At 42.5% G+C, this 12,201-nt stretch overlaps 1 protein-coding gene across 3 annotated transcripts in view; it reads left to right on the top strand.

Annotated features, from left to right (window-relative positions):
• FGF14 (fibroblast growth factor 14) overlaps positions 1 to 11,729 on the top strand; it is a 624,629-nt gene extending 612,900 nt beyond the window's left edge. For all 3 annotated transcript variants that reach the window (XM_077807057.1, XM_077807055.1, XM_077807056.1), the window contains 2 exons: positions 8,446 to 8,644; positions 11,593 to 11,729. In XM_077807057.1, coding sequence (XP_077663183.1) covers positions 8,446 to 8,644; positions 11,593 to 11,729 — 336 coding nt within the window. The remainder of the gene's footprint in view (positions 1 to 8,445; positions 8,645 to 11,592) is intronic.
• The last annotated feature ends 472 nt before the right edge of the window (positions 11,730 to 12,201 follow it).

Below are 12,201 nucleotides of genomic sequence, written 5' to 3'. Positions count from 1 at the left end.
CTCTATGCTTTTTTTACCTCCATACTGGATTGAGAATTCCAAAGCTGGTGGCAAAAGAATAACAATATAGGGCAGTTGATTCTTAAGTACCCAATTGTTGGACATCTAGTCACTCTAGACAGAACTGGTCCCTGCCCAGAAGAACTGGTTTAGTGGGGACATCTTGACAATGAAGTCACCTGACAGGGGTCTGTGCTCATGTGAGGAAGCAGGCAAAGGAAGAGTCACCTCACATGGTACTAAAGGTTTTAAAGGGTAGAAGCTGGTCTTCTCAAGGGTATATGTTTTCAGTTCAGGAGGAGGGAGCAGTCATCCAGCATATAGCTGCCTCATGGGGAAAGGGTGCATTGCTTGCTTTTCTGAGCTCAGCTGGCCCCAAGCACGGTGGACAATGTAGGGACTTGGCCCCCAGCCCAAAGAATGCCCTGGAGCTGAAAATGGACAGTGTGTCACAGGAAATGGGGGAGATGTGTCCAATACCCATAAGAGCTCTTCACTGTCAGCAGCCAAAGGTTAGGCAGAGGGAGACAATAACAGTCACAAGGGATGCCTGGATTTCTTCTGAAATGTGTAACTAACTGCTGGCAGTGGCATAGCTAGGTGGAGTGAACAGGGACAGTGGACATAAAAAAAGGTGCCACCCGCTTGTACTCACCGGGCGCTCCGGTTCCTCGGCAGCACTGAAGGCCCCCGCTGCCGAAATGCCGCCGAGGACCCGGAGCGAGTGAAGGCCCCCGCCACTGAAGACTATTGGCCATCAGCAGCTTGTCTGATTAGGTAGTCAAACTAAGATGAATCACAAGGGATCCTACACTGATATAATGTATACCTTTTCCCAGCCAACCAAATAGGTACATTACACCAATCTTTGGGCTTGCACTAGAGATCCTTTGCCAGCATAGCTATGCCAGTATAGGTATGATAGCAAACCTCTAGTAGAGATGAAGCTTATACCAACAGAAGGAGTTATTTTGCCAGCAGATCCCGAATGACATAAGCTATATTGGCAGAAGGATTCTTTTGCCAGTGACTTAGACACATCTTGATTCATATCTACTGAGTGAATGTTAACTCTTAAACTAGCGTAATTTATGCACTGAGGGACCAGAAGGAGGGATGTAGCAAGAAAAGCAACTAACAAAGGTAAGAATATGTAAGATAAAGTAGGCCACTCCTTACTTGAACCTGCACATTCTTACACCTTCTTTTAGCCCCTCACCTTGTAAATTATATGAACTTAGACTCTTACGTAAATTCACACATCACTTAGTGGGTATAAGTAGGGCTATGAGTGTCTAATTTATACCGCCTTGCAAAATGCCCCTGAAGTTGGGCTACTCTTTATGGTTAAGGCTTGCTAGATTAGCAAAACTCCTTACTGTAACTAATAATATTTATTTGCAGGCTAATCATGTTTATTGCGGTTGTGTCTGCAGGCCAACCAGGAACGGGGGCCCCCACCGTGCCAGGCACTGGAGAAACACGGAGCAATAGATGATTTCTGCTGCCAAAGAGTTTACAGTCTAAACAGACAAGACAGACACACAATGGAGAAAGGGATATAACACAAACAGAGTGAGCAATGTGATGGCAGCAAATGGCATGGCAGGCTATGTCTACACTACAGCCACACAGACGCAGGTGTGCTCGAAGCCGACTGGAGAGAGCTCTCCAGTCAGCTTAATAACTCCCCCCTCTGCAAGAGGAGGTAGCTAGGTCGGCAGAAGCTGCCCGCTGGCATAGTGCTGTCCACACCGGCGTGCAGGTCAGTGTAATTTACGTCGCTCTGGGGTGTGGATTATTCACACACCCCCGAGTGACGTAAGTTACCCCGAAGTAATTTGTAGCATAGACATAGTCTTAGTTCCATATTTTTAAAGTGTGTGTGTGTGTGTGTGTGTGTGTAGGGAGGGATTGTATTGCTTAGAAGGGAATCAGCTAAGCATGAAGGAAGGTGGGGTAGGGAAAGATGGAGACTGAAGCTGAGATGGAGGAATTTGGGGAAGAGGGAGGGCTGGAGCCAGGCCCGCCAAAGGAAATTCCAGGCCAGGGCCGTCCCTGAAGGGGCGGAGCCCGAGGCAGAAGTGACGAATCTATCACTTCCAGCACCGCCTGCGCTGGCCAATCACGCTGGCCCACGGGAGCCCCCAAAGCATGGGCCCCGGAGCAGTCTCACGCGCCTAGGGGCCCTGTGGCCCACCTGGGAGATTTAAAAGGGCCTGGGGCTCCCTGCCACCGCTACTGTGGTGGCTGGGGGCTCCCAGGCCCTTTTAAATCGCCTGGGCCCCTGGGTAGTTACCCCCTTTGCGCCTCCCCCCATCAGCAGGCCTGGCTGGAGCAAATAGCCAATCAGCAAAAGGAAGAGAAAGTCCAGTCAGAACTGTAGAGCATGCTCTGAATGTGCAAAAGTCCCTGCTTTGGCTGCTGCTTCTCCTCCTACAGGTTGGAGGGGAGGCAGGGCATGGGCCAGCCCTATGTGCAAGGGGTGGAAAAGGTTGGCAGGGAATGGGCCAGCCCCACGCACGGGGGAGGATGGAGGGCTTGGGCGAGCGGCTCGGACCAGCTCCACGCATTGTCCCATTTTCCCTTTGGGGAATATAGTCACTCTAGGAGTGTGCTGGGGGTTGGGGGTTGCCCCAGCTTGGTCATATTTTTCAACTCCCCGTCATCCCCCAGTGCCATAGTCCCTGCATTGCTTTGGCTCCATATGCATACCTTCATGTAATCCACTACACTATGTCATGTCACCCAGCAGTGGCTAATAATATTAATGTAAAGGTAATTCAGTTGCAAAATGTAGGTGCAATTTTCCTCAGCCCACAGAAATTGTAATGTGACACAGATGAGCACTCGCCGAAATCCCATTAACGGTGCAGAGTAAGAACAGCTGGGAAATGGCTCCCTTTAATGTTTGACAATTCGTATAGTCATTTTTGTAATGCTTTGCCCCATTTCACAGCAATTAATGTTATTTAAGGCATTGTCAGAAGAGTAGGTATACAATAATGGCTGCAAATGGTTGTAGAAGATTGTGTAACAGATTCTGCTGTCGCTTGGAAGGGCTAACTCCACACCTGAGTTTAATTTAAATTTGTACAACTTGGCTTAACTGTAGTTAGAACTGTTAAACGGATGGGTAATGGTAAGTCTACAGAAAAACAAAACCTGCAGGAGCAAGTCTCAGAGCCTGTGTCAATGGACTTCGGCTTGCCAGGCTCACGCTACAGAGCAAAAACTAGTAGGGTAGACATTCCCACCGGGACTCTGACATCTGGCGAGGAGGGTGATCTCGGCGCCTGGGCTCCAGCCCAGGCCTGAATGTCTGCGCTGATATTTTTAGCCCTGTAGTGTGAGCCATCTCGCCTTAAAGTCTATGAGTCTGACACCAGGACTCGGACTCCCTCCTGCGTCTTTTTTTGTTTTGGGTTTGCAGGGTAGATGTACCCTGAATGAGATTTCCTTCTCCTCCTCTTAGTGGCTTTTTCCTGAAGATATTTCCTTTGTCTTTCCTTTTGGCCTGTGAACTTAGTGCTGACCTATTTTTCCTTGGCACTGACCTTTGCAAGCATAGAACATGGTGTTATCTACAAGCTGATGAAGCATGGTTGCCTGAGTAGAAGTGGCTGAGTGAGACAGTCCAGATTGCTTACTGTTTTCTGTGAAAAATCTCTTCCCTATAGCACAAGCAAACATTGCCTATAATGCATATAAATCCTGTTATTGTTGTCTTATGGTATGTCTGCACTGCAATGTAAGCCCAGGGTTATTGGGACTTGAGTCAGCTGACCCATGTTAGGGAATCCTAGGCTTGAACCTCTACACTGCATTCTAACCCTATGTTAAAAATTTTCTGACTCTTGCTCAAACCTAGGGCTCTGGCATCCACACTGCAGTGCAGAGATCCGAGTCAAAGTAACCACATCCCAGAGTCCCACTCTAGCCCTAGCACTGTGGGAAACTTTACTGCTCGCCCTGCATGTTACCAGGAAGCAGCTCACTTTGCAAAAGGCTTGGAAAAAATAATCCCAACTATACATATACAATAATGGGTTCCAAATTAGCTGTTCGCGCCGAAGAAAGAGATCTTGGAGTCACTGTGGATAGTTCTCTGAAAACATCCAGTCAGTGCGTAGCAACAGTCAAAAAGGCTAACAGTACATTAGGAACTATTAGGAAAGGGATAGAAAATAAGACAGAAAATTTCATAATGCCCCTATGTAAATCCGTGGTGTGCCCACACCTTGAATACTGCATGCACTTCTGTTCTCCCAATGTCAGAAAGGATATAGCGACACTGGGAAAGGTTCAGAGAAGGGCAACCAAGATTACCAAGAGTATGGAAGGGCTTCTATATGAGGAGAGACTAAAATATTAGGACTGTGCACTTTAGAAAAGAGGTGACTAAGCGAGGGCTATCACAGAGCTCTATAAAATCATGAATGGTGTGGAAAAAGGGGATACAATATAAAAAACCCCAAGGGTCACCCAATGAAATTAATAGGCAGCAGGTTTAATACAAACAAGAGGACGTACTTTTTCCACACAACACAGAACTAACCAGTGGAACTCTTTGCCTTGACCAATGTACAACTGGGTCAAAAAGGAACTGGAGAAGTTAATGGCGGACAGGTCCATCAATGGCTATTAGCAAGGATGATCAGAAATGCAACCCCATGCTTGGGGCAATGCTACACCTCTGACTACCAGAAGCTGGGAGTGGAAGATGGGTGGATGAGTCCATAATTGCCTTGTTATGTACACTTCTCCTGAAGCTCTGGTATGGGCCACTGTTGGAGACTGGGCAACATGGACTATGGGCTAACCCAGTGTCGCAGCTTTTATGTACTTTAAGTATTTATGTCATCAAGTCTTTTTAAAAGAGTAAAAATTAACAAAAGACAGTGGTTTAAATGTATCCTGACACCCCTTCTAGACCTGGCATTTCCTGTCTTAGTTTCCTGGGCTTTTGTCCCAGGAAAGGGGAGGATTGTCCAGTGGTTAAGGCACTGGTCTAGGATATCAGAGGCCTGGTTTCAATTCCCTGCTCTGCCATGGACTTCCTGTGTGTGACTTTGGGCAGGTCATTTAACCAGTCTGTGCTTTAGTCGCCCATCTGTACAATGAGGTAATGCTTCCCTTCCTCACAGGGCTGTTGTGAGGATAAATGTGTTAATGATTGTGAAGCTTTTTGAAATCTACTGATGAAAAACAATATATAAGAAATAAGTTTTATTATTATTTGTCCAAATAGACACCAATGCTTGTTGTCCTAAGCAATTTCAATATCCATGTGGCAGATTACTTATGTAGTTTAACCCAGAATCTCCTGACCGGCAGAAAAAAACGTTGGATTAGCTGTAATGTTCTCTGACTAATAAAATCCAGTAGGGAAGTACTGGGTCCATTGCTGATGACTGGTCAATTCCCTATGGGAGTCCAGGATGCCAGCTTCTCTCAAGGGAGTGGTAGTTAGGCTCTTGCTTGAAGACATAAGCTTTGAATGTTGGCAGTTTCACCAGTTAGTGCTTTGTCTCTACCCCTCTCTTTTTGGGTGAAGTCATTAAGTCATTGAGAAGCACCAAGGCAGTTCTGAATCTATGGGAATCTTCCTATTGCCTCAATATCTTACAGTCCGGCTGACAGCTTTGGACACAGAATGGAAGTTCTGCCTCTCTCACTTGTTCATGATTTCTTGTTCAGAAGTTGTGTCTCCATGCTGATTCTTTTAGGCACCAGCTCAGCGAAGTACTTAAGTGCTTTCCTGATTAGGGATGGACTATTGAATTAGTCCTATGACCCTTCCAGCAGTTGAGGTGTCAGTGAACCTCACTAAGATAGATAAGAATGCTACTGAATGATTCATCCCTTTTCTTCTACAGATGTACCGCATTACTTCACTGTACCAAGCATTCTCTCCTGTGGAGTCCTATGTGTTCTCTCACCTCTGGTTTAATGTGCAGGATGCCACTAGGGGAGATAGTGAGACAATTTGAGCGATGATGCCCTTAGCATGTAGCTCTAGATTTCTCTTTCATATCAGCCCAGGTGGTTTTTACTTTCCCCCTGAATAACCAAGGTCTGAACTTGGGTGAGAGCAAAAAGACTGAAGCTTTGTCCAGACCAGATGTAGGTGATGCTAGTAAGGGTGGTGTTGTTCAGGAGGTTGACCAATCCTTTATAATAAAGATTATTGCAACATCCTCTTCTCTGGCCTTGCTAAATCCTATCCTGGTCCATTTATGTGCTGGTGGAAAGATCTTTTCCTGGCTCACCACTTTGACCATGTCACACGCTCCTTTGTGTCTCTCCACTGACTCGACTGCATCAGATACAAACTACTTGTCTTCATTGTTAAGGGCCTTCTCAGTCTATTCCCCATTATCCTTTTAATCTCTCATACGGTATCAAGATGTCAAACCCATCTTCACTCCACAAAAGATGCCTGACTTGATTGCCCATTTAAAAAAAAATTCAATAAAGACATTAACCTTTTCTCCTGTGCCAGACCTATGCTTGGGAAGGGCTGCAATACTGGCCCATTGCCCTCCTTCACATCCCTCCTAAAACTCGTTTCTACCATGGTGCCTACAAAAAACTCAGCAATGGTTGGGCAGGTGATTTTTCCATGACTGCTACTTTTCATGCTGACCAGCATCTTCTCATTGTTTCTTTGTGCTCCTCCCCCACCCCCACCATTTCTTTAAACTGTCCGTTGGCTATAGACTTACATGTAGAGTGCAGGCAAGCTCTTCAAGGCAGGGCCTGTATCTTTGTTATGCGTGAGCGTACAGTGCCTAGCACCGTGGGGCCAGGGCATCTATGTGCCACTATAATACAAATTAATAACAATTTGTACTTTGCATTTGCATTCCTCTGAAGATCTCAAAGAGCTTTAAAAAGGCACTGATTTGCCTAAGGCCACACAGCAAGTGAGCGTCAGTGTCAAGAATAGAATGCAGGTCTCCGGAATCCAAGCAGTTTGCAGTTTCTATTTAGTTACAAAGTTGTCAATCACCTGAATACCTGAAAGCCTAGTTAGGAATGTGTGACACTCTCTAGGGGTGCCCAGATTTGTGAGGCACCTCAATACTACTAGTCCTTATCATGCCTGAAACCACCAGCATCTGGCACAAGCACTGCCTTCCAGCCCCCCACAGGCCTCTCTCTGTCTGTACAGTTATCCAGTACAGTGCAGTGTCCAGCCCCTTATCCACTGACCACTCACAGAAGTACCAGGCTACTATCCACAAAGGAAGGGTATACACCAGCGTGCAAGATTCAACTTGAGACCAGGACTTTGCTTAACACTAACATACTGAGATATATTGATAGTGAAAACAAGACTACATTTATTATCAAGGAATAGCTATTCAAGTAATAGTGAGTAATAATACTGGAAACAAAAGGTTACGTGTAGAACAAAATCATAACATGCTTTCTAAAGCCTAAGCTTAAAAAGCTAACCTCATGCCTAAAAACAAAAGAACAAAAAAAAAAAGGTGGGGGGGGAGAAAAAGAAAAAAAACCCTCACCCAAAGTTCTCTTCAGCAGCATTTTTCAGCCAAGCCTGGTTCAGATCCTTTTTTCTTCCTCGGTGAAGGGGAGCAACAGGTGACAAAGATTAAATGTATTGGTTTGTAATACAGAAACAAATGGTAGTGTTTTCTGGTGGTTTAGGTTTATAGGGAAGCAGGATATTGGGGAGGGAGGCAGTGTGTGGGGTTGTGTTATTTATTTAAACAAAGGAAACGACATGCATATTCAATAAAGTCATTGCCAGTATTATGTAGGCATTTCATCCCAGATCCTCAAAGGTACAGTATTTTGGCTCCTAACTTCCATTGGGCTTTCCTGATTATCTTCCTTTGTTGTTCCAGCAGCCTAGAAAAATGACTAGTATGATACAAATAGTATGTTGAATGGCACAAGTGTTTAATAGTCATTTCCTCGAGCACTTCAACCTGTCTTTTGTTTTGTCTTTGCTTCTCCTTGTCTGTGACTTGGAATCGCTGAAAGAAGAAGGGAGGGCATCACAGACAGCTACCTCTTAAATTCTTGGAACGGCTTGATTGAAGCCTGGAATCCTGTGGCAAAAGAGAAGCAGCAGCCAAGGGATTTCCTATATCTTGTTTGTGATTCTTATAGAAAATGCGTTTATAGTTTCTGCATGCTGGTACAAACGTACTACTCTGTAAATGGCTGGGAAAGTAATGTTAGTGATAGAAGGATGTTAGTTGTATGCCTAACAGATAAGACTTTTTATAGCCTGTAAACCATTATTTATTGACTATGGACACCACAACTATTAGAATTAAAGGGCTCAGTTGCACAACCATCTCCCATACTAACCCCAGTGCATTATTGGAGGGAAAAATAAGGAAAAACTCTCACCACCAGCCATGGCTCCTTTGGGGTATGCTCTAATTTTTACGCTTTCTCCCACAGGAACTTTTTACGCCGGAGTGCAAGTTTAAGGAGTCGGTTTATGAAAATTATTATGTAATCTACTCATCCATGCTCTACAGACAACAAGAGTCGGGTAGGGCCTGGTTCCTGGGGCTTAATAAGGAAGGGCAGGTCATGAAAGGAAACAGAGTGAAGAAAACAAAACCAGCAGCTCATTTTCTACCCAAGCCATTGGAAGGTGAGCTTTGGGCCATCACAGCCAGATATGCTGAAATTTTAAAACATCTCTTTCTTTGAGATGGTAATACCACAAAAGGAGGGGGGAATGGGTCCTATGGTATCATTTCAGATGGGCACACACCCACTGGCCATTCCATATGAAAATTGCTAGGATTCATGAGTGTTTTGTGCTTCACCACAGTGTGTCCTAGAAAGGGCATATGTAAAATGCTCTTTCATGGGATTAAGAGGTCATTTTATTAGAAGAAAACCTATTGTTAAAATGCATTGTGCTTTGCAGTGAGAAAATCTTCCTTTCATGAACCAGCATGAGTGGCTCTGAACAATAATGTATACTTAAGGAAATTGGAGTTCTGAATGGAAGAGATGAAATGTCAGCATTCCAATTTAAGAGCATTCCAACACAAAACTCAAAGGCCTTATTATAGACTAAATCAAACTGCACTATTGAGTCAGCTGATGTATGGTGCACCTTTGTATATGTCAGCTATTCTGCTAGGTTAGGAAAGGGGAACAACAAATAATACCTTAAGTCATGCTAACCTTATATACTAAAATGATCCTGCATAATCTGGCAAAATGTGTTAAATTTTTTGTCTTGAATGTGGAATTGTCTATTTGTCCTACTCATTCTACAAGACTTTTTCACCCGGGCTTTTTTTGTTGTTCAGTCCTATTTACACTCCAGATCTCATTCACTTTGATCCAGATTGTTGCTCATCACCTGAGTAATGCTGAAAAGTGTCTCATTAGTTAACGTCTTAAAAGAAACCCCACACCTTTCTGAGTAATGATTTTGTCAGCAGTGTCATGTTTTTTAACATTACAGTTATCCGAGAATTACAAGGTGTGGAAGGTTTTGAGGAATTTCAAATCTAAATCATGTGTTAAATGTGTTAGATTTTCATTACATAAAGGAAGAGAGTCTTACCAGCCCTAGGTGACTGGCTTTAATATCACATCTTAGTTTACACTGATTTGTTTTTTTCCTATGCTCCACAGTTCAAGTGGTCTTTAAAACTTTCCCAGTGTTTCAACAAGACTTGCACTATATGTGTTAACCCCTATATATGAATTTAAAAGTTATGTATTTTAAGACTTTTATTGGGAAAAATGCCAGAATATTTTTAAAAAGCAGTCGCAGTACACACAGCTTAGGGAAGATGTGATTTTTCCATTAGAGTAATTAATATTTGTACGGTCAGACTCTTTATCAAAAGGGTTTAGGTAAGGCTTAGAAACAACTTATTTTATGTTGCCCAGAAGAGTCGTCAAAGACTACAGCTATACAATGTAATTCTTTCATTTTATATTGCTATCTCATGGTGCTTACCTTCATATTTTTGTAGGTCACATTGGTATTTCATCCTGTTCCTAATTAATCAGCAAACAGAAGTGTCCTAAAAACAATTATGGGTGTGCACTCTAAAGACATAGATCATCCCCAGCATTATGTACTCTCGAGAAGAAATTTAATTTCAAACTTTCAAAAGCCATAAAAAGATTTAGATTATGTCATTGCAAATGTTAGAACAAGTTAAGGACTTGATTAGTTAATGATGTTATGGACCTTTCATATCTATTATGAAACTTCTGTACATTGAAAATCAAGGTCAGTGCTTTGATGCTACTGCCTCCTATTTTAATTAGTCCAGGGAAGAAGGGATTGTTCTCTCACATGGTTTTTTCAAGATTTTGTGTGTGATGATTCATTCTTTTGACTGCTTGACTTCTCTTTTTTAACACCAGTGTGATATAAATAAATGCTACCCCCAAGTTATGTGTAAGTAAAATATTACCTGATTCAGTGATGTGGAAAATGAAATTGAATTATCGAACAGTATTCATCATTAAGGCAGCTCAATGCAGGTACTTTGTAACTGAACAAGTGTATTTTCCTCAAGTGATTTAAAATGGTTACGACCCTAGTGAATCCCAGTGTGCTCTTCTTAATTCTTCCATAAATTCAGTTAATAATTTAGTTTTGGAGTTTTCTGCATTTCAAAATTCCAGCAAAGATCAGTGACTATGGAATGTTTCTTGGCCATGTATTACAAGACATCTTAGGGAAAAAAGAAAGAAATGAATACTAGCTGAACAGTGGCTGTTCTATGTGCTGTCTGGAACCATCCCAAACACTTCACCAGTATAGATGAATAAACACCAAGTCTTATCTAATCTCATCATGTTTTAATTTTATATAAATGCTCTATACGATTTAGTTTTTGCAAATACATCAGTGAGCCATTTATGGGGGGAAATAAATGCCACCTATTAACCAGGCTGTAAGAGGAATTTGAAAATTTAAATAATGATTGACTAAATGATTTTCCTTCATGAAAGTTAAAAGTTCTTGATTCTAATATCATCGTTCTAGTTTTTGACGCTGAAAATAAGATCCTCGTGGCATTTGATAAAGAAATAACTTAATGAGGAACACCAGTAAATATCAAGAATCCTTAAAATGTAATCGGAAAATTCAGTTTTGACTATTGACCTATTTTGTAATAAGACTGTACAAAGCCCGAGGGGTTTTGCTGTACAGCTCATTCTTCCATATTGTACAAATTGAGATAGAACGATTGCTTTTCATTTCTGAAGCGTCTATAAACAAGTCACATTATCCATTTAAAAACAAAGGGACAATTTCCTATTGTGCATGTAAATCAGGGGTGACGGAGGAATAGAGATACTTGGATTGTGTGGAAAATATATTAGTGTCTTAAAATAGTCCCTTTCAAAGTAGCTAATCTCCTTTACACAAAAAGGAACAGAGAGACGATTAAAACACTTGTTCTCGTAAGGATGATACACAAAATAATTTGTAGAGCATATTTTTATAAGTTCTATGGCCTGTATTATACAGTAGGTCACAGAGGGCCTTTCTGGCCTTGGAATCTATGAAAATGAATCCTTCTGAAGTTTTTTTTTCCCTTCTTCCTTTAGTTGCCATGTATCGAGAACCGTCCTTGCATGATGTTGGAGAAACAGTGCCAAAGGCTGGGGTAACTCCAAGTAAAAGCACAAGTGCATCTGCAATAATGAATGGAGGCAAACCAGTGAACAAGAGTAAGACGACATAGCCAGATCCTCACAGGTGTTGTGACTTATTGAGCCCTGAGTACAGTTGAGCAATTTATCCTTGCCGGACTCTCCGACTTCAGTGTCTGTGGATCAGCTTGAGGCAAGTGAATACTTGCTCTTTGCTGTTTCTGAACTAAATTGTTGCAAGTGGATAAATCTCAACATGTAGCTCCTCCCACAACAAGAAGACACCTGGATAACCAGCTAAACTCAGACCATGGAATGCCCTACCAGATATGGAATGCCTTTTTAATATCTTTTCTGTGACTGTGACACTTCATGTGAATGACATACTTCACAAGTACACTTGATACCTTGCCTGCTGACAGTTACCCATAATCCCTTTTTGAGTCCAGTTTCAGCGAAATCCATGTGTTTAAGTTCTATTTTGTAGCACACAGATAATATCAAGTAATTTCTAGTTAGACGCTGTAAACCTGTGCTGTTATGGATTTCTCTTCTTCCCTTTTT

Source organism: Eretmochelys imbricata, chromosome 1 (assembly GCF_965152235.1).
Source record: "Eretmochelys imbricata isolate rEreImb1 chromosome 1, rEreImb1.hap1, whole genome shotgun sequence".
Classification (NCBI taxonomy): Eukaryota; Metazoa; Chordata; order Testudines; family Cheloniidae; genus Eretmochelys; species Eretmochelys imbricata.
This window is presented reverse-complemented; position numbering and strand designations above follow the sequence as displayed.